The sequence below is a fragment of the Argiope bruennichi genome, chromosome 10 (assembly GCF_947563725.1).
Source record: "Argiope bruennichi chromosome 10, qqArgBrue1.1, whole genome shotgun sequence".
In the NCBI taxonomy this organism is placed as follows: Eukaryota; Metazoa; Arthropoda; class Arachnida; order Araneae; family Araneidae; genus Argiope; species Argiope bruennichi.
The window spans coordinates 97527837-97550990 of NC_079160.1; the positions used below are offsets into that span (position 1 = coordinate 97527837).

At 26.6% G+C, this 23154-nt stretch overlaps 2 protein-coding genes across 7 annotated transcripts in view; one reads left to right on the plus strand and one right to left on the minus strand.

Annotated features, from left to right (window-relative positions):
• LOC129987949 (uncharacterized) overlaps positions 1-1876 on the plus strand; it is a 109743-nt gene extending 107867 nt beyond the window's left edge. For all 5 annotated transcript variants that reach the window (XM_056095967.1, XM_056095966.1, XM_056095965.1 and 2 more), the window contains one exon: positions 354-1876. In XM_056095967.1, coding sequence (XP_055951942.1) covers positions 354-458 — 105 coding nt within the window. In that variant the 3' untranslated portion in view covers positions 459-1876. The remainder of the gene's footprint in view (positions 1-353) is intronic.
• Positions 1877-5994: 4118 nt separating this feature from the next.
• On the minus strand, positions 5995-20621 carry LOC129988360 (heterogeneous nuclear ribonucleoprotein 27C-like). Of its 2 annotated transcripts, none has more exons than XM_056096565.1 (13): positions 20449-20621; positions 19545-19585; positions 16502-16668; positions 16371-16409; positions 16173-16271; positions 15787-15835; positions 14164-14246; positions 11719-12040; positions 9493-9513; positions 8542-8646; positions 7982-8155; positions 7830-7892; positions 5995-6491 (listed from the first exon to the last, which is right to left on the minus strand). In XM_056096565.1, exons 1-13 carry the CDS (start codon positions 20490-20492, stop codon positions 6361-6363), a joined length of 1338 nt encoding a protein of 445 aa, XP_055952540.1. In that variant the 5' UTR covers positions 20493-20621; the 3' UTR covers positions 5995-6360. The 2 variants fall into 2 exon arrangements, with proteins under 2 accessions (XP_055952540.1, XP_055952541.1); XM_056096566.1 differs by having other exon boundaries at positions 11758-12040; positions 20449-20620.
• Between the last annotated feature and the right edge of the window lie 2533 nt (positions 20622-23154).

Here is a 23154-nt window from a genome sequence, read left to right on the forward strand (position 1 = left end):
GCGTGAAGGGATAAAAAATGTCCATTAAGCACATTCTTTCTTAAAAGATCCCTGTGTCTCCCTTACATGTGATTGACATGTGTCAGAAATCCTTATCAGAATCTTATTAATATATTAGAGCTATGAAGAAATATTTTCCCTATCAAAGTTTAACGTTATATAAGGCGAGGGATAATTTATTTCGTCCCTTCTGCTTTGTGCCGCCTGTGGCGGACGCACAATGTCCGCGTCTTAGCTTGTAAATAATTATGCTTTCCCGATGGATTAAAAAGAATTTAAAAGTGTAAAAAGTCTCTTCACAACTGTATCCTGCTTTATATAAAATAATGCATACATAAATATATTATTTACAGGTTCGACAGTCAATTGATCAAATTACTGCCTTTACAAAGCAATCATCTTTTCATATGCGAAATGACAACGTAGAAGCAACTATGGATGCGAACGCATCTTCGTAGAAAAAAAATAAGTGATGATATCAAAATGCATATATTTATATCATTTACAAACCGTTACTTATTGTTAAATTCGAATCAAAATCAGTGCAATATTAGGGAAAAAGCGCAATATTTTTTTGATGTTTTGTTTTCTTTTTTAATATCTACTGAAATATATGCAAGTTTATTGCAATTTCATAAGACTGTTGTAAAACAGGACTTCTTAAAGATTTTAAATACCGCAATTAAAAATTTTATCCCAATTTGGGAAAGATATATGAAAAAGAAATAAGTAAAGATAAACTGAAATGAAATTAATTTCGTTTATTCACGAAATACTTAAATTCAAACTAATTTTAGCACCCGACAGTGCAGAATCAAAAACGCAAAATCTTTGCAAGTTTTCATGCTACTTATGTATTAACGCGTACCACGGAGATCTTCATGTTTAACAGCATATCATTGGCAAACATTCAGTAAATTAATATGTCATGTCTTGAGGTATTTTTGGCGATTATTCGCTGATTGCAATAAAAATCTTTAGCAATTAATCATGACTACACCATCTCATTTAATTTAAGAAGCCCTGTTACATACTACGTCTTTTCATGTTTAAATAACATACCCAATTGTTATGCTTTTAATTAATTCTTAGTTATATTTAATTGAATTTATTTTTAAAAATTTATAATTATTTCAAAGTGTAGAATAATGGTGTAACTTTCTGCAATATTTGAAACTTCAGCCAATATTTTATTTTTATTCTAAAATTTCTACTAATATGAATTTTATTCAATTATCATTTTATTTGTCAGTAAAACTGGTTTCTGTCTATTTGCTACTTCATCTCAGTTATTCCGGCTCCGACTTGAAACCATTTAATAATCTTTAAATAAAACGAATTAAATTCTAAATAAGCACATAAACTAATTCTGATCTTTCACTTTAGACATTTAGAGAATATTTCGGAAAAATAATGCACCAAGTGATCAAGAATTGCAAATATTTCTAATCAAATTCTGCTTTGAGATAACACATGGTTTTATTTCAAATGAAATATCCTTCAATATATTTAAAATAAAAATAAGGATAGTTAATTTGTGTTTCTGCAAATTTTTTTGGACATAAATATTTTTTATCCTTTGATTTTTCTTTTATGAATTTATATCACAATTCTTGTGTAATTAACAAATATTTTTATTTAAAAAATGATTAATTTTCTATGCTTGCAATTTTGCTTTGACATGTTTTCACTTTATGAAGGTTTTATTGTTTCATTTGAGACAATATATCAACTTGATTTAAAGAAAATTTTACTTGTGCCAAAATATTTTCTAGTTTGTCGGCCATGAAGGAACATATACTCACTTAGCAAAGATGTTTCTAAAAATTTAACTTATAGCGTCAAACAGTAAACTGGACATGCCAAAAAAAAAAAGTTATACAGTACAAAAATGTTTGTGAACAAAATAAGGTTTTGATAGCCTTCAAAATAGCTTGAACTTTAAGAAAATTATAATCTTAATAAAAGTTTAACTGGGCTTAGGTTTCAAGCACAAATAGCAAACATGCACTATATATGCTTTAAAAACTTACAAAATTAAATATTATTTAAAAATAAAATTTTAGCATCAGTTTTAGCTTTTGCTAATGAAGAATATGTTGAAGAAAGCACCTTAGCTTGTTCTAAAATTAGCAATATGTCAGTTGGTGAGTTAACAGTTAAAATAATAAATGACATTGCTAGTTGGTTTAGTCAATAGTCATTAAATAGCTTGTCATTACTTTGTATAAGATTATTTGCTGTAATCAAAGGTATGAAACCATGGAACTTAACATGGTTATAAACATTTTAAATCATTGCTATACTCTTAACAACTGTCCCAAATTTTGTGGCTTTGAATGTATGACCTTGAAATAGTCATAAAAATGTGCATATGCATTAATATCACCTAAAACAGTGATGATAGAACAAAATTTAATTTCTAGCATGTGCTATATTGAATACTAACTATACTGGAAATCAAAATGCATAAAATGAAACTATTTTATTTTTTAAAAAATGTTTATTTTAATGAGGCACAGCGACTGATAGCGACACTTGCCTTTGTGGAACAAAATAATCAAAAGCAATCAGATTCAAAGTACATTTTGAAAATAGTCAAAAAGTGTATTTTGTGATGCTATATGAAATTCTCTTGCTAGAAAAATTTAGGATGAAAATAAATTTCATGTCTACCACTCATTTACAAGAAATTCTTCTATTAATATAACTTCAAACTTTGTTTTATATATTTATTATAATTTTCTAAACATTTCAACAAATTATGAAAAAATAACTTATAAGTATGTGTTAATTGTAACAAATAACACAAATATAAGACCCTTTCAAGTCCTTATCACAAATAAATTTTTTATTTTGCATTTTAGAAACTGCTGCCTCAAGGTGATAATTCATTGTGTTTATTTTTTTCCATATGAAATATGTAGATAGGCTCAGTAATTCTTCACTCAATACGCATTTAAAAAAAAAAAAAAAAAAAAAAAAAAAAACAGTTTGAGTATCATTCAAAACTTACAACATGTTTTACAACACAGAATTTAAAAAGAACAGCAGCCATCGCTGCTTTAAAATCTCTGAAATGTATGACCTAAAAATTGTATAATTTTGATTAAAAAAACATAAGTAATTAATTTTTAAGCGATAACATTTTTAAATTTGAAAAAGAACAAATTGGTATGAAATGGATTATGAACAAAAGAAAAAAAAAAAAAAGGTCAACATTTCATAATGGTTATGGTTAAAACAAGAGACTAAGCTTATTTTTATATGATTTCAGAACTTCATTAGGTTAGTTAATAGCAAATCAGCAGTGATTTTTATTTTTAATTCCCTGGTTAACAGGTAAACAAAAGAAATTTTCTGAAAAAAAATACATAATTGTCCAGATATTTGATAAAAAGGATATGTTAATTTTTTTTCCATTTAGATTATTAGCTTCTTGCAAGATGTAAAAATCACAAGGAAATAATCATTGATCGTGTTTGCAATTTATTCAAATGTATGAGCAAATATTCTAAAAAATATTTAATATAAAATAAAAATTTTCATTTATGTGATTAAAATTACTGAGCAATCTTCATATTCTCGAAAAAAACGAAGGGGAGAAAAAATGAATTTACAGCATATTTCAGAATCATGCATTGAATGAAAATCTAAATCAATACCAAACAATTCATCCAACATTTCAAATGCCTAAATAAATCTTACTCACTGTTTATTGTAAGACAAAATAGAAAATAAATACAATATTTTAACATTCCTTTGCTTGCCAATCAGATCTACAATAAGTTTAGATCGCTAGATCTATAATAATTTAGATATCTTAGTAGCAGACTGCAACATGGTTTAGAAATGTAACTGCAATAGTATCTTTGATATTGATCAAGTTTTCAATTTAAAAAGCATGGATTTAAAGAAAAATAGTGCTTTTGTTAAACAACCATTTCCTATACATTCAAAGGTCCAATGCATGCTTAAATATTTTCGTCTATAGAAGCATTCTCAAATGCTGCAAATGAGTTTTCAATTCTACAGTGTGTATGTGATACATATTTGAACTTGCCATGTAGTTTGAATAGCATATCAGAGAAATTACCAATGCAAACATTCGGCCAAATATGTAAAACAAGCAAATAATCCTTCAATAAATATATAATTATGTATAAAGAATAATATAATTTTGTTATACATGTAAATGTCAATATATGTATAAAAATGTTCTTTTGATTATGTAAATAAATATCTGTATCTAAATTATTAAGATGTATAACACTTCTGTAATGTATTTATGCACATGTGATTAAATAATTGTAATACTGAAATGTGTTGTTATTAATTGAAATTCTGATTATTTTGTCATAAAATACATTCTTTTTCTAATGATAATATAATCTAGGCGCATCCCATTTCATGGGCTCCCATGAAACTACTAGGCACATAGATTACTGTAGGTCATACAACTGTAGCCTTCTATCCAATCTTTCACAATCAAGACCTACGTTTTTGGCATCAAAAAATTACAAATTCTTTATTTATAAAAGAAAGTGATAGTATAAAACTATCTTGTGATTGTATAACATGTAATCAAATATCTTGTATTATAAATACAATCACAATAAATAGAAGCCTTCCAAGAATGTGCAATTTTAAACAGAGGGTCTCCCCTTTTGTCAGAAATCAATTTTTTCTAAAAATGTTAAGTAATTTAGTCTATCAAACATTTTAGTAATGCTGCATGTAATAAATAGCATTTTAAATCTCATAATGCCTCATTATCAATTATTCCAATCCTTTTATATATTAATTGATAGTATTGTGTTGCCTATAAAAACAAATCGAATATTTTATCACTGAAATCTGGAAACTAAGGAGTCATCTAAAATTCAGCAAATAGTAATGAAAACTACATAGATTACATTTGTTTTCTATCCAGATATTGTATAGTCCTAACCAAATAACAATTCTGAAGTTTGCATATTTGCATACCATATAAATGCATTGTCAATATTTCAATCAACACTGGATTCTTAAACATAAAATTCTGCTTAAATAAAGCCAAAACATTTACATTCTCTATAGGAACTGAAACTCCCATATAGATTACCTTCAAATTTTGTGGACAGATAATATAAAGCATAAGCCAGGTTTTATGGTACTTAAATAGTTAATTTAAAAATAAAATAAAATTATACTTTTATAGCAGACAAAGAGCCTTTTCCACGTAAAAAAGTCAGTGACATTCACAACCTGCTTAGTAAACAATTCAAACTATATAAAACATGGGAATATCTTTCCCTTGTTTTATAGTTTTCACTTATTTATATAAGAAAATGTCTTCAAATAGAAACAGTGTTGAAATTTTGTGTTATTAAAATTTGATTTAAATTGATTAATATTATTTGTTATTAAAAACAGACTTTGAACTACATTGCCCTAACTGACGGATTTTTAAAAAAAGGCTTATGAAGATTTAAAATTCACCATTCAAAATGTGTCTTAATATAGTAACTTGAAACACATTTACATTACCAATCACCATGTTCATTTATATGTAATTTTTTAATTACAAGTACTTCAAATTTTAATCACAAATATACAATTTGTGTTTTGGTGAAATCTGAGGAAATTAAACATTTAATTTTTCATTAGCAAAATGAAGGAAAATAATTTTATTATAACATTAGGTATAGCCATATTAATTTGGAGAATTAATATGGATATTAATATATCCATTATGGAAGAATTAATATATCCATATTAATTTGAAGAAATCTGCTCACTAGGTGGTAAGGAGTAAGCAAGTCAAGTTGGTAGTACATTATTATAAAATACCTAATACATATAATTATAATTTATTTAAATAAGTGAAATAAAGTACTGAGATACTTTCTTCATTTTGTTAATGACTATAGCTATGTCATATGCTATAACCTAATATTGACTATATGGATTTACATTAGATAATACAAATAACAACCCAGAAAAGCGACACAATTCCATCAAATATATATTTTTATTTAATCTAAATGAAATGGATGTGCTAGATTCAATGATTAATTAAAAGGAAAAACAATCAAGATAAATGCAAGAGGATCATGCATGTCATGAACATGCATACATTAAAATTTCTTTATATGGATAAATTTTATATTTAAATACAATTCTCCATGGATAAAAAAATATAAAGAAAAATGAAATATGGAGTATATTACTATAGATGATGGGTATCAAAAACTTAAGAACTAAAGATGAAAAAAAAAGAAAAGAAAAAAAAAAAAATGCTTTTCAATCCTCTGTTATCAAGTTCTGAATGTACAAGTCATGAATATAAGAATGTATGACAGTGAAAACTCAGCCAGATTAGCGTCGATATGGGTGATAACCAGGACCAGCTGCTCTATTTCCTTGCGCATCACCTTGAGGTGTAGTATAATTACTAGGAGTAGTGTAACTTCCAGCAGCAGTATAGTTGTTTGGCCCTGTTCCATATCCTTTAAATAACATTTTTTAAAATCAGTATAAAGATGCATTGAATTGGAACATGAACAGCATAAAGATATGAACATAATCATATAAACAAGACGTTTGGATAGTAAATTCTTAAACTAAAGTGTTCTATTAAATTAACAAGACATTCATATGATATTAATTATGGCTCATGAAACATAGCACATCACAAGAATATTAATTTAACGACTGTGTTCAAAAACACAATTGTTTTTTAAATTGTTGACTGGTATATGAAATTAAGCATCAGTCATATACAGAACACTTAGAGTCATCATTTGTGTGCATACTTCCAAAAATCGGGCAGCTGTAGTCATATGGCAATGTATTAATCATGCAACAAACATGTTTTAATTGCTAGATAATCTATATCCAATTACCAGGTATAGACAAGAATGTAACTTCATTCCATTTTAGTCCTTAAATAACATTAATTTGAATGAGATCTACTTTTTATGTTGTAATATTCTGTATGATGTCACTTATTTGAAAATCAAAAAGAACAAGAGATAAAACAGATTGTTATGAAGTAAAACATGCAATGGTATATTTGTCATCAAGTCCTGTCACTTTCCATTATCTAATTCTTTTTAGATGTTCAGCTTATTTCAGTAATGTCAATGTCAATGTCATATTGCAATATTACCATGTTCTGCATAAATCAAATAGTACAATTCTAGCATATAATAATTCTATATTAAACTATTTTTGATTATTTTTGGCCATTTCATTACAGACCACAGAACTAATTACACATATAGATATCTAAAATACAAATTAATAATATAATAAAAATTCCTTCTACTCTCTTATAGAACTATGAGAATTCTATAAGTGGTGTAATAAGACTGAAAAATACAGAAGCTATAATTTTGGTTATTAATATGAAAGAAGTAAAATATTATCAAATTTATACATTAATTAATAAAGTGAAATAACAGTCTATATCATATTTGCTGAAATTAATTCTTATGCATAATTGGAATGGCATTCCAAAATGACAGCTCATAGAAAATTACAAATGACCACATCATTGTAAACTACATAGAACTAGTTTCTGTACAATTTAGTTATATATAAACATCCTCACAAAATCAAACATTTTTTTTTTTTGTAAAATATAATTCTAATCAATAAAATATCAATTACTGGTGTTCATAATTAAATTTTATTCAAATACCCAATAATTTAATAAAAAATCAGTACAGTACATGAAAGACTATTAATTTCCTGCAAGAAATATTAAAATTGTAACTTTTCATGTAATATCAGTATGACATGACTACGGAAATGTATGAGTGACTTATTTGATGAATGCTTACCTTGGGTAAATCCTGTTCGTGTAGGACCAAAGCTAGAAGGTTCCTGGGTATAATTTCCCATACCTATAAAATTAAATAAGCTCTCACATCAATAAGAAATGAAGATGAGAATTTGGATTTCAATTCAATTATCAATTTTCAAGCAAAGATACCTGGCGGTGAAGGTCCAGTCTGTGCTGGTGGGTTGGCATTGGTTGTACTGGGAGGACCAGTTGTTGTAGGGCCAGTCATAGCACCAGTACCAGAAAAGCTTTCTGTTCCAGGTGCAGGAGGGTTTGGAGGTGGAGGTCCTCCCATAGGGCCACCATATCCCCCATAATTATAACCTTTTCAAATATTAAAATCATAAGAATAATAAAAATGAAAAATATTCAAACTGGAAGACATTAAAATTATCTTATAACTCAATATTAAAACTGGAAAAGATTATAATTATTTTCTTATAATTCAATATTACAAACTGAGACTAGCATAAGCATTAAAAAAAAAATACATTAAAAAAACATGGAATATTAATATAACATAAATTATAATGTATAGAGAAAATATAAAATATAAATCAAAAATAATTTAAGGAAAATTAATTGACAAGAGTAGAAATTTCAAGTTAAAAGAGCCAGCATGAATTTAAGATTTTCAATTTGAAATGGTTCCCACATTATGTCTTCTGACAATTTTAAAAAGCACAAAATAAATAAAATCAACTATTTACCATATCCATAACCAGGTTGTCCATACTGAGGGCCTGGTGGTCCATTATATGGTCCACCATATCCTGGCCCACATCCCCAACTATTGTAGCCAGGACCATATCCACCTAAAACGAATAAAATATAATTTCAGCAAATATATAATATTCTTCCGTAATTAATTTAAATAAAATAATGTAATAGCCAAAAAGACTATTTTCAGAACATTATAAATTGTTAATACTATATTTTAATTTTAAATTAAATAAAAAAAACCCCTTCATTCGTTTAGGCAGAGAGATCATATACATCATATTGAGAATAATAATCTTGAAGAAAATTATTTAAAAAAAAAATATTTTAATTCTTAATTTCAAAAATTAATGTCAAATATATTTATGGACAGATTTTATTTTTACATGTTGGAAAAGCATACTCCAGATTTATTACAAATCCTTCATCATTAAGCATGATTTGTTAAAAACTCCAAGATGCATGCTTTGTTCATTTGAATAGCTTATCCTGATCCATCAAGGATAACTTTATTTCTTTGCACAAATGCCAATAATAACAACAAGCAACTGTGGAGAGTTCTCTTTTGTATAACAAGAGAAGCAATTTCTCTTTATTTTTTTAATATCTCAGGCATTCCAAAGTTCTAAATATCGGAAGATTTATTTCCACTGTTACAAAAGTCTATAATTCATAAAGAGAAGGAAAATAATTTCATAAAAGATGTCATCATAATATTTATAATGTAATGCAGTACTCCATTACACACTGATTCGATTCTTAGATTAATTATTTAACTGTCATTAGTTAATGCATTTTTCCTTAAAGACAAGCAATCTAAAAAAGCCCTTATATTTCAACTTTTTTAACACAAAATAAGAAATAAAAATAAAATAAAATAAAAAAAAACTGCATGAAAACAATATATATTTTTTAATACAGAAAATTTACAAGCTACTTACCAGGATGAGGTCCCCAACCACCTAAACATTAAAAAGAAAAGAATGATCAAAACCACACTTTTTTAAGATCCAACTTCAAAAACAATTTTTTTAAACATTTTAACACAAGCATTTTATTTTATAAATTAAATTGGCAATTAATGTTCTGAAGATAAAAAAAAAAAATGTCAAGAAAAACTTTCAGGGAAAGTCATATGAAATTTGTTATATTAATATTTGGAAGATTTCAGTCATATGAAATCATCCAAATATTAATATAACAGATTCAGCTTCTAAATTATTCTGATGAAGAGTACAATTGCTAAACAAACTTCAAACATGACTCCAGCCAGCTAAAAATGATTAATTAACAAATCATAATATCTTAGACAAGAAATTGGATGAAGGACATTTTTTTTTCAACAGCATACTGATAAATGGATATAATAAAAAATATTAAAAAACAAGTAATGAACTGGTTAATTGATTCAAAACAGCACAATTTGAAACATAATCCATCATAAACTAGATGTATGACAGCTGTAATTTGAGAATCAAAGTGACTTCTCAGATACAGTGCTGACATTTCTACATAGCAGAAGTTTCAGTTCTTTGGAAATTTAAATATAAACATCTGGCTATCGGTAAAAGACTGTTTTTCATTGATTGCCAATGCCGTTTCATACAAATTAAGAAAAAAGACCAGCAAACTATTAAGATAAGAATTATTCTTTAAAAAAAATTCCAGTTATAGAATCACATTTTCTGGTTATTCACAATTTTCCAGTCATTCACCCCATAAGCAGATATCTAAAATACATTCCTGGTGTTACATGGCATTTCATCAATTCTATAATGCAATTCTTAACACTCATTCAGTAGAATTCACATCTGTTAAGTGAGCTTTTAAGCAAGAAATAGTTAAAGGGGAAAAAAAAAAAAAAAATATCTTATAAACTTCTATTAAAAAAAAAAAAAAAATGAAAATTCAATTTTGGCATCACAGTGACCAAGGTAAAAATTCTATCTCTTCCAGATGTAAGAATAAGCCAATTTTAATTATATGCTTTGAAATGCTCATATTCTCAGATGATCATCAAGGATTTAAACGTTCATACTGAAGCAATCAGCAGAAAAAGTACCAAGAAAGAGACATTACAACAACTACATAATTTGATGCAAGACATATAACACAAAGAAGTACATATTGAACGTTTGCAATGTTGCATCCAATTTTTGAATATATAATTTCTTTAACATGTACCTCATTTTTTTCCCCCAGATATTTGATGTAAGCTACAAAATGTTTTTAAAGTAAACTGTAAAATTAGGAACAAACCAGAAAATATTTTCTGAAGCACCAAAAATTATTTTATCTATTATCAGGAAGTACAAGCTGTTTTATTAATACATATCTCTAAAAGTGTAGTTTTATTGTAATATTTTTCATATTCATGTTAATATGAAAATTTGCATGAAAAAAATTAAAAACTTTATTATGACTAAAGGTATTTCATAAAGTTTCAAGAAATTTCTATTTCATTAAAATTACTATTAAGCAGTGTACAACAATAAAAAAAATCTAGATTAAAATGTAAATTAACATTTTCTCTATCCAATTTCAGTTGCTTAATTGCCTTTACCATACATATTCTGGAAATTTTCTTTACATAGTTGCCTGTGCATTGTGTAAAATATAAATGCAGAATTTCACATTTTCTTATGGAAAATTAAATCGAATTTGATTTTCTTTAATCATTTCTTGAGACAATTTGTTTCAAGATTTAGAACCATTTGAAATATTACATGCTTAAACTTCTAAAAAAAAAAACACATCTAAAACATGGAGCATTAATTATTGAAGGATGTAATCAATCCTATTTGCCACACATATCAAATGATAGTTTGGAAAAAAGCAGTCAACTTCTCACTCCCCCCAATAATATTCTGCAATTAAAACAGAGTGAAAGAAAACAACTGCTGGCATATTTGATTATAAAATCAGCAAGTTTCGATTTGTATGTTGGCTTTGGAAGTAAGGAATTAAAAGGAGTATTTTTTTCTGTTGAAAAATGGCAAATTATACAGACAACTGAAATTCGATAACATTAATAATAATTATCTTCCAATAAAAAAAAAAAGAAAGCATTTATAGTATAGGTAATGATATGAAAAAATTTACAAAATAAAATTAACTAACTATAGCAACTCTTAACTTGTAAATAACTAAATATGGAAAACCCTTACATTGTGAACCATAACCATAGCCATAATTACAATAGCTACCTTGGGGTCCATAAGGAGGAGGTCCACCCCATCCACCTTGGTAACCACTTGCTGCAGGGCCCATCATGCCATTATTCATTGTGGGTCCCATAGGTCCAGACATAGGACCTGGCATGGGTCCACCGGGGCCCATTGTAGGGCCACAGGGACCTGGAGCTCCAGGAGCAGGGGCACCAGGACCCCAGCCAGGGGGGCCCATAGGAGGACCTCCCCACTGATTAGCTTGGGTAGTCTGTTGTTGAGGTCTTTTCTTGTCTCGAGGTTCAGCATGCTTGCATTCAATCTACAAGTGGAAAAGAAGTTTTTATTAAAAATGCCAAATATAAAATGCAGCAAAAAAAAAAAAAAAAAAAAAATCCTTATTGTTTTTAGAAATATCTAAAATTTATATTGAAGGAAACCTCTTAACCCTTGAATTGCACAATTGTATCAAATTATGCAATATTATTCAGCATTTCAATTTTTAAAAAATGTGGTGATAAATTTTTAATAAATATGTATCAATATGTGTATAAACATATTTATTTTAAACTAGAAAATATTATAAAATAAATTTTTATGTATGAATCGCAGAAATAATAATAAAAAAAAAATGTTGTTGCAATTCCTCTTCAGTTTTTAGAAGTCGAGAAGACTCTTAACTGTGACCCCATTGGAATCAGATACTTAAGATTAGCATAAATGCTAGTTAACTTCAGACTAAGTTGAACAATGATGAATGTCAATAAATGCAAATGTCTTCAACTCATTATACTCTTGATAGCATGCCATTTCAGCAAGGATTCATATTAAAAATTATGAACTTTTGAAATTACATTTATGCCAGTTATATAAGAACTTAAAATATATGATATTGCTCAGAGCAAAAATAAAAGCATACTTTTAATCACAAACCTGGAAGTAATTATAAACCAAAGTTTTTTTAAAAAATTTTCTATGATGTTAAGTTGCAAATTTAGTTTATGTATATTAAAGGTGAAAACTGTATAGTAACATAAAACTTCAAATGCATAATCATAATTAGAACAGTTTTTCATTAAAAAGTTGCAATCTTTGATTAAGAAAACCAAATCCATGAGAAATTCTTGGGCAATACTAATTAATAGTCAAACAATTCTAGGAGCACACAAGAAATTTAAATATATTATTTTTTATCTTAAGCATATAATCAAATTTTTAACAAAATAATTATGTTAAGGAAGGAAAAAAATGTAGTAAATAAAGAGATAATAGAAGGGGAAGAGGGTGGGGGTTAACTATATTTTCAGAAATTTATGAAAAATAACAGATTAGAAACAATATGTCAAACAAGTTCCAAGGAAATAAATTTTTGAGCATGTTAAAGTTTTCTTTTCAAATATTTAGTGTTTTGAAAAATGTTCACAAAGATACATAAAAGATATATAGAAGTAATCACACCTTTAAATTATTAATGGCTTTCCAATAATTTACAAAATTTCTAAGTGCAATACAAATACTCTTTAGTTAAACAAGTTTACTGTTTAAAAATCTTAACTTATGCAGATAATTTTATTTTTAAACTCAGAAATATAATGATTTAAAGTTAAAAGATTTCAGTAGATGCATGTTTTTAATGAAATGATATGGATTTCCATTAGGTATTGTTTAAATATTTCTTGTTCAGATTTTTTTTTATTTTTTATTACTCAATTTGGAAGGTTGAAAGAAAATCATTTTGGAATTATAATTAAGCTGAAATTTTTAATAATATTAAATAAAAATTTGATACTCATAGGGATTGAAATTGGAAATCTTTCTTCACTTTTCTGACAGAAACCCTTGGCTATTGATTTTACAATGAATTAACATTAGTAAAGTTAGATTTAACATCTACCTTATATCTAACCAAATCTGCCCTATTCTTAAAGACTATTAAATTAAAGAAAAACAATCAAATTTATAATAAATTTTTCAAAAAAATTCTTTTATGGTTAAATACAAGTAATTTAGTCCATTGCTATAAGTTTTTAGAACTTAATTAAAGGCTTAATTTATTTAAGTACAAAATTTATCGATTAAAGTATGCTATAGAAGTGAATCCATTTTTTAATGTAACTTTAAATACTGCCAAATGAACTTAATTTATAAGTCGAACATATCTTATTTGCAAAAATAATTGCAGCCATATTTTAGTATACATTACAAAAGTAAATATATTCATAAAATAATGACTCATTATCTACATTATACTGATTAATAAATATATACAACTGCAAATATTTACATATATAACTACACAATACCAAACTTAATACTAATAAAATTTCACCATGAAGTAGCACTATGTCTCCTTTGACATAACTTAAAATTTTCCAGATGTACACTGAAAGTATAAGAAAGTACAAAGTATTAGAATACTACAAAGTAATTTATATGCAACTGCACCTTCTTGCCGTTGATTTTCACAAAGTGTTCTGCACAAACTTGTTTCACACTGTCTTCTGTCTCGAATGATAAAAATCCAAAGCCTATCCATATGATAAAAAGGAAGGCGAAAACTACTTAAGTATAAACTATAAGAACAAATTTTGAATAGTCCAATATAAATTATATCTAAGCTTATTTGCAAAAATAATATATTAAACCCAAAGTACTGATAGAAAAATTAATCCAATTAATAAATTATCTGTATAATGAAACAAACAACAGTAAATATTTATAAAGTTAAACAAGTAAATAGGCATGCAATAAGCTTAAACCCAAACAGAGATTTTATAGATCTATTACTTAAGCAGAAGGAAAATGCAATATAAGAAACTTTTCTAAACTTCTAAAGAGAGACTTATTAATAGATATAGAATAAAGCTACCATATGTCCCAAGCAAAAAAATGATGGAAAAAAGATAAAATTACAGTCTAATTTAAAAACGAGGTATAAAAATTAAAATATTCCAAATTTCATCCTAAGAATCTTATTTCCCCCCAGAAATTACACCAAGGGTAAAAAAAATAAATAAAAACAATAGAATAGATACTAATGTGAAATTTTTTACTTTTTTATCTAAAACTGAAGAAATTTTATGATACAAATACATAAATGCAAATAAGCTTAGTTAATAAAATGTAATTCACATATTAAATATAAAAATTATATTTATAAATGATTTTAAAAATTTACATTAATCAAAGAAAACATTCAGCAAAATAGCAGAAATACTTCTATGCAAACAATACAAAGCTAATTGAAAAATATTTTTATATTCAATTAAATTATTTTCCTGTACTTAATAAAAATATACATGAATCACAATATTAATGCACTATATGAATAAATGTACATAACAATGTTTAATTAATGAAATTAAAGATTTATTAATAATGTAAAACTAATAATTTTTGTTACAAATTCAAAGTCAAGTAATGAACTTCTTAATGCTAAGTATGTTAAAATTGCAATAGAAAATACTGAACTACTTATATTACAGTTTTGAAATTGTTGCTAGCATAATAATTTTCATCTACTTAAAAACCTATTTAAGCAATATCTGAAAATTCAAATTACTCAAGCTGCAACTTTAGCTAAAAAAGTAATTTAACCGCAGCTAAAATAAAGGTTATCGAGTTTATCCAAATAAATATTTATAAATTGAATATACTATTCTAAGCACAGTGATGATTTTAATTATTTAATCATTTGAGTAGATACAAGATTAGATAATGTCCATCAATAGAAGTTTTTACTGTGGATTAAATATTTAAAAGAATAAAATATATGAATTAGTAATGTTGCAAAGACGAGACGAAGGGTGACATTTGTCATATTACTGATGTTACAATAATGTTCTTAAGAATTGGTTTCAAATGTTATTTTTATCAAACAGATAAAAAAAAAAGGCAAAGAAAATAATTGTAATAAAAGCCAACATTTTCGGACTTGCTGAAAAAGATGCGAGAATTCATTCAAATATAAATATGTCATTACTTGATTCAATGTGATAAAAAATATCACAATCTGAAACAAGTGGGCTGTTATTATAAGATTGTCCTGCATCCTATCACAGCACTTACCTCTCGACTTTTTTTTCTCTTGATCATACATTAATACAACTTCAACAACCTATAACGACAGAAGGCTATATTTAGTACTAAGATAAAATTATCATAAACAGCAATAATTAAAATTGTGAAAATGAATTTCAGACTAGGAGTTAACATGAATTTTGACTGCTATTTTATTTGAATATTATGCTAATTCCTATATAATACTTGTTTAATCAGTCAATATAAATAATCTAGCATACAATGAAAACTATAACCCAGAGACAACCAAATGAATCAAAACTTTTAAATTATCTCCAGACAATTGGTATTCATAAAATAACATTCTTTAATTTTGTTTTTTAATGTCTTATTCTACATAAGAATCTTTAAAAAAATGAGAAATAAGTACAAACCGTTCCATATCTGGAGAAAAAACTACGCAAATCTGTTTCTGTGCAATTGGGAGGCAATCCACCCAGGAAAACTTTAGGAAACTGTCCAGCCTTTTTGTTCTGTAACATATCAATAGAAAATAACATATAAAAAAAAATGAAGATTACAAGGTACAAATAAGAGATTGAGATGAGAGGCGAGATTGAAAATTTACATACCTGTTGGCTATCCCTTGAACTGCAAACTTTGGGATCAATCTAAAATGACAAGAGAATGTAAAAGTTATTCAATTTGGGGGAAAAAAATATTTAAATAAAATAAAAGGATGAAAATCATTGTAGCTATTTACCGTTCTACCATCCACCTCATGTGGCCCACTTGATAAAACTTTGGCCACACAACTCACTTCTTTGAAGGTGACAAAACCAAAGCCTCTTGATTTGCCTGTTTCATTATTTTTCATAACAACACAATCAACAACTTCTCCAAATCGGGAAAAATATTCTTGAAGCTTCTCTATAAAATAGAAACTTTTTACTGTATCATGATTTCTTGTAATAAAACATTTTCTCATTTGAATCCTACTTTAGTATAATTTTAAAATACAGTAAAACAAAGTTACCAACACCAGTCCAAACCAACCATAAAATTGATAAACAAATTTAAAATCATTGTTATCCCCTCCAAAATTAGTTAAATAAAATTGATTACATTAATGACCCTCCCACCTTACCGTACACATTTTTGTTTCTGTACTATAGGTTTTTTGTAGAAACAGATGAAATTCCCATTTAAATTTTCAAATTATATAATTTAAAGTAGATGGGGTAGGAGAAATTTTTATAAATGGATTTTTCAACTTTTGTTAGATTTAAAATTTAATACAAATAAAAAGTAAAATTAACAATTCATGTTAAATAATAACTGTTCAATATGATAATTACATTTATTCCAATAGATGCATGGTGAATGAGGGACTTTTAAGAACACTCTTTAATTACAGAATAATGCATCTTTTCAAGTACTCTTTTACAGTTCAAGCCCCCAAAAATTAAGGGGGGGGGGGATCTTTTATAGAAGGAATACTTTGCATAAGCAATCAAAATATTTTTTTCCCTCTTCTCTCCAGTTCTATGCCTCAGAATGGCCTTGCTACATAACTTTCGATTAGTTACGTGAAACTATTCTTCTCAAAAAGGATAAAATTGATTATTAACTTTAAATAAATATGAATTGATATATTTAACAGTTTAAAGTGGTTTATGGGTTGCATTGTTTCTAGTTAACTAAATTAAAAAATAAACTGAACACATAAATTTGTATTGATTAAAGCATACCTATATCAAATGAGATTTTAAAAATTCAATTGTACAATGAATATGTGATATTATAAGTAAATTTTGCAGGTAAATCAAAGAATCGAATGTGTATATAATATTTAAGTATTAAAATTAAAATAAAACTGCCATAAGATTAATAGAATCTAAGTATACAAAGTTAGACTAGATGGTATAGCCATTCACCAAATAAATCATTACTTTCAATTTAAATGAATTCTTGGTTTAACTTAAAAAATCCAACTCCCAGATATTTCCATTTGTTATTTTTAAATATGAATTTATGCCACCACTTTTCAAGTTGGCTTCTATTTGTACCTGATATTTATAGTAGAACAAAATTTTAGCTTCCAATTTTACAACAGGGTAAAAATTATTTTAAGATATAAAAAAGCTGCTAAATTTTTTAGTATAACTAAAGAGTAAAGTGCAGATTTCTCACAACTCTATGCCAAATAATGGATAATTTGTCTAATTTCAGCTAAAGAAAATAGGTTGTCATAGTTGATAATTTATCACCTTTAAAAAAATTAATTTATCAAATTTAAAATTAAATTATCACCCAAGTTTTCCCATTTGTATCATATTCTTCAATAAGGCTTGATTTTTAATAAAATGAATGTTTGTCTTTTAAAATATACATTTAAAAAAATTTATCTTTTAATTTAAAAAAGAAATGAGAGTTATTTGTTTTTATAATCAAATAAGTAAATTAAAAAAATCAAACTGGGGAAAAAAATGCCAGCAATTCTGCACCTCCCATTTTCCAACATGATTTTACAATTTTATAAAAACAATGTACATGACTATTTTCAAAAGTTCTTGAAATTTCAAATGGATTGTCACTTTGAAGAGTAAATGATTATCATAAAAATAAATTAATGAAAATATACTGAAACAATATTAAAAGACAAAAATTCAAGTTACATTTCACATATAAGATAGATTTAAATATTCTTTACTCTGCTGAAACAAAGCTGCCTTGTATATTAATTTGTTTTTACAAAGATTTAAATAAGAATATTTAAAGTTTTTATTTATTAGAAACTTCCATAATATTGAAAAAGTTAATAACTGAAATTTCTTTAATTATCAGGGGTGTTTGTGGGACCCCAAAAAATCCCCTGAAACTTTTACGGACTTACTACCGACATTTTGGAGTTTCGAGAAGGGGGGGGGGGAGAAATGAAAAATTACAATTATGAAGTATTGAATGACCTAATTATAAAAGTTCAATGAATTACTTTTTTTGCAAAATTAAGACCTTTGAACCCAGGTCACGTGATCGCACATCTGGTCGAACGAAGTCTCTCCCTTTTTTTTCTGCCGCGCCTACTTGCCGAAAAGAATCCAGAAGAGAATGTCCGAGAACCGGGGGAATGAGTCATAACTCGCAATAAGGAAAGAACAAAAAAGAAGTTTTTTCCCCCTTTTCACGCATTATCACTGCCTTTGGAGAAAGAAAGGAAAAGTTTTCACCACACACACTGACCTTGCGTTTTCTGCTTTCAAAGCAAACAAAATTACCCAGATCAAAATAAATAATTCATTATTATTCCTACTTCCTTTTGAACGACGATCCCCGGAATTTCATTTCCGGGTATCGAAGTTCAAAATCCCCGGAATTCCGGGGTTTCCCCGGAGCACAAACACCCCTGAATTATGCAGCAACACAGAAAGATTATTTATACAGCAACACAGAATGATTATTTATACAGATCAATCAAAGATGACCAATAAAATTAACAGTTCATATAAAAACTACAATCAAGGATGGGATTTGTCTATAAAAATAGTTACAACTTTTAGGTGAACATCTTCAAGAAGAATTAAATAAAATACATGAATTCTTAACAAAAACTGATTGTGAGAAATACTTTTCTTAAGATATAATACATTTTCTAAGATATTAAAAAATTCCATTTTTTTAAAAAAAGAAAAAATAAGCAACTTATGTATACAGTAAAAAATCATATTAAAGATTCATGCAAAATTTAAATATTTTTCACATTAAAAAGTTAAAAGTAATTTCAAACAGATGAAACAAGCATTTACCTTGGGATGTCTCCCAGCTCAAACCTCCAACAAATATTTTCCTATAGAATAGAAAATACATTTTAGAAACTAAAAAAATAATTTAAAACTCACAATTATGCTATATTAGTTATAATCATAAACAATTTTTTACTTCTTTCAAATTTCAAAAATAATATTTTTCAAAAATTAAAATATCCAGTTAAAAAAAGATTTAATACATAATTCTAATTAAATCTCATATAATTACTTATACATTCAGATAAAATTTTTTAAAAAATTAACAAATACATTGGTAACACACCAAAATTAGACAACACTTTTAAAACAGCAGAGACACAGAAATTTATTTATGATAATGAAATTATAACAATACAATCAGAAATTATATAAAGTAAGTAGAAATCGAAATCAGTTATTAGTATATTTGTAACGTTGAACAATCAACATAATTTCCTAATAAGTAACAGGATAATAAGCAAAATTTATAAGTTTGTTACATATTTATTCATAACAATATTGCAATTTTCAGAATTCCTTTATGATGATATTACCAGGTAAAAAAAACAAAATACACATTATCAACCATAAGGAAGATATGTTACGTGAAAGAAAAAAGTTTAAAATCTTGCAGATTGACAACGACCATTATTTCTTAAACAATAATTTAATTCCAAATAACTGTAATCAGACAAAGAATGGCAAAATCGGGAAATGCGCACTATATACACACTCAAACAGAAACTACTTTAGACAACATCAAACTTAGGATAATATTAAGGTATTAAGAAATTATAAGAAAATACCGGAAAATCAAAAGAAATAGGATTACAGCAGTAATTCGATAAACTACATTTGTTTGAAAATCGTAATAAACGCAATTGGTGTTGATAATATTTGGAAAATACAAATACAAAGTACTAACCCTGCTTCTTCACTTTGATTTTCTTCCACTTTTGTTTGCGTCATATTGGCAATTAAAAACAGTCTTCGGTTATTATTTAAATTAAATAACAGGAAACCGAACGATTAGCGATAAGACGCTAGTCGTTACAAGATTACGTAGCCAAACTTTAGCTATCAAAGCGGTACAGTGTTGCTAAACTTCTGGAAAATAATCGAGTTTCGTTCTGAAAATGTTAATGAACTCTGAGGCTCTCCATTAAGAGCAGTTATTATGCAATATAATAAAAGTACAGACATGATAAAAAATATGTAAAAACTTGTTATTTTTCATAAAAATATAAAGTAAAATAAATAAATTATTCGCGAGCGTTTTTAATTACACTCATTTTTTTTAATGTCACAAATTTTAATGTCACGTGATATTTGTTAAATATGAAGCTTGCGCAATTTTGCAACTGTACCTCTGAATTGATCCTTATAGAAACGAATTTCAGAGTAGAAATTAAAAAAATTGCTGTTTAAAAGAAATTCATTTATTCAAATCGCACGATTCTATATGGTTGGATTAGGCACCTTTTTCAAACCAATAGTAAAAAAAAAATCTGCAACAAATAAAAGTCAAGTTAATGCAACATGGGATGTATTTTTCTTTCTTTTTTTGTTTTAATGTTAAACAAAAATGCAGTTTATCATTTTATTTGATTGAAAATTTTATGCTGCTGATAGAGTCTTTATGAATAGTTTATTGGAAGATCAGATCAGTGTAAAAGAAGAAAAAATAAGTTACCTAAAACTTTAGAAGAAATAGAGGTACAAGGATAAAGAACAAAACAAAGACATTCTATACTATATAATATTATAAAATATGAGAAAAAATTTATTTTGGAATATAGAAACATTTTAAGGTGTATGTACACACAAGAAACTTCGAAAATCGTTCAAAATACCGAATATTTTTTTATTGCTTAATAATGTTCTGTCGTCCTTTAGCATTCAAACGATACCAAGATGTTGTCAATATTCGAAATATTTTTCGAGTTATAACTATTTTTCTTGAGGTACTTTCATTGAAGACTCTAGTTACGGTTTTTTTTTTTAAACTCATTTTATGAAGAATGATATTTTCCTACTATATTGCTTCATTCAAACAATCATAACTCAACAAGAAGTTAAACAAATACTATTATTTATATATCAAAATAATCTGTAGGAAATAGCGGATGTTTTGTGCCTCAATCAAAGTTATATTTATAGAAATAAATTTTTTATAGCTATTTAAAAGTTAAAATGACAGAAAAAATCTTGCTATTTCTATTCATCATTGATGAAAAAATTGTTAAAAAAAACTATATATTTTTATAACTTGATTGAAGCAGACAACATGAAGACTAATATTAGGCATAATTTCCAACTAAAACTTTACAAATTAGAATTTAAGATATCATGTTTCAAAAAATATGCTAATTAGCTCATTAAATATTATTTAATTAATTAATAATTAGTATAATATGGCTTTTTCTCACTGAAATGAGTTTAAACATATATTAATGATCTACTGTGAAAAAACTGGATTTTTAAAGTTAAAAATTAAAAGAAAATCTTCTAGTGGGTACGTACACCTTAAAATATAAAACCCTTGCTACATTGTAAAAAACAGAATTTCATTATTGTGCAATAGATTGAGAATGTGAACAATATCATGGATATTCAGGAATCAATACAATTTTTTTTTTTACCATACTATACGGACTGTTACAATACTTAAAAAAGCACTAAAATTATTAAAAGCATTGTTATAAAAAATATAGGAACAAAAATATTAGTTTTAGCTTAATAGTTAATTTAATTTGAGATTTTATTCCAAATATTTACTTGTACATTTCTTCTTTAAATCCAAGTATTATTTATAAGATAAACAGTTTTGAAAATTCTACAGTCGACAATTGTAAAAATTATTTTGAAAAGTTTTCGTCTGGCGTCGTTGCTCAATTCTATAAGGATGACAAATTTAAAAACGTAATCACATCACCGTGATTTCTGTGCTTAACAATGCGATATGTCCGATTTTTATTTTTTATATACATTTTACTTGAAATGATCTCAGAACTTGAAGACATTTTTTAAAAGCGTGAATCACAATCGATAGCTTAAAATTTCCCTGACTGCAGATGGTATTTTTCTTGCCTTTTCGTTTCCCCTTTAGTGCTATTTTATGGTATTTTTTGTTTTTATTGTTATTTTTGTTATGGTATTTTTACTTTGTAGTGGTTACTTTCTTCTAATTTGTTGTTTTGTATTTTCCTTTCTGTTAAAATGGTATATCTCTTGGGCCTAATTTCAGGGGATTTTCGGGACACGAGGAATCATTATTAGACGAATTAAATATGTATTTTTCATGTCTTTTTTTTCATCTAAATGATTAAAATCAAAATTTGGAACAGAACGGCAATTGTTGTCACAAAAATCAAATTTCATATATTTAAGTCATTGAGTGTCTCACTTATCGCATTTACATGCTTGTGAAAGCTCAGGCTGTTTGATGGTAAGTCCTTGACGGATTTTGTTGAAAATTTGATTTATATCTACTCTGTAGATGTTAAATTTGTATTTCAAATTGTATCCATCTATTTCTTATAGTTATAGTGATAACTTATATTCGGACAGCAAGACAGGCATATTTCTCCGGAATGGATTTCATTCAAAATATGATAAAAATGTACAAAAT

What these genes read in the sequence shown, in the direction of transcription:
- LOC129988360 (XM_056096565.1), bottom strand. Translation starts at nt 20,492, where the DNA reads ATGACGCAAACAAAAGTGGAAGAAAATCAAAGTGAAGAAGCAGG. An exon ending in ATGAGGTGGATGGTAGAACG is followed by an intron (nt 16,410 to 16,501) that starts GTAAATAGCTAC and finishes TTGTCATTTTAG; the next exon opens with ATTGATCCCAAAGTTTGCAG. An exon ending in AGAGAAAAAAAAGTCGAGAG is followed by an intron (nt 14,247 to 15,786) that starts GTAAGTGCTGTG and finishes TCATATGGATAG; the next exon opens with GCTTTGGATTTTTATCATTC.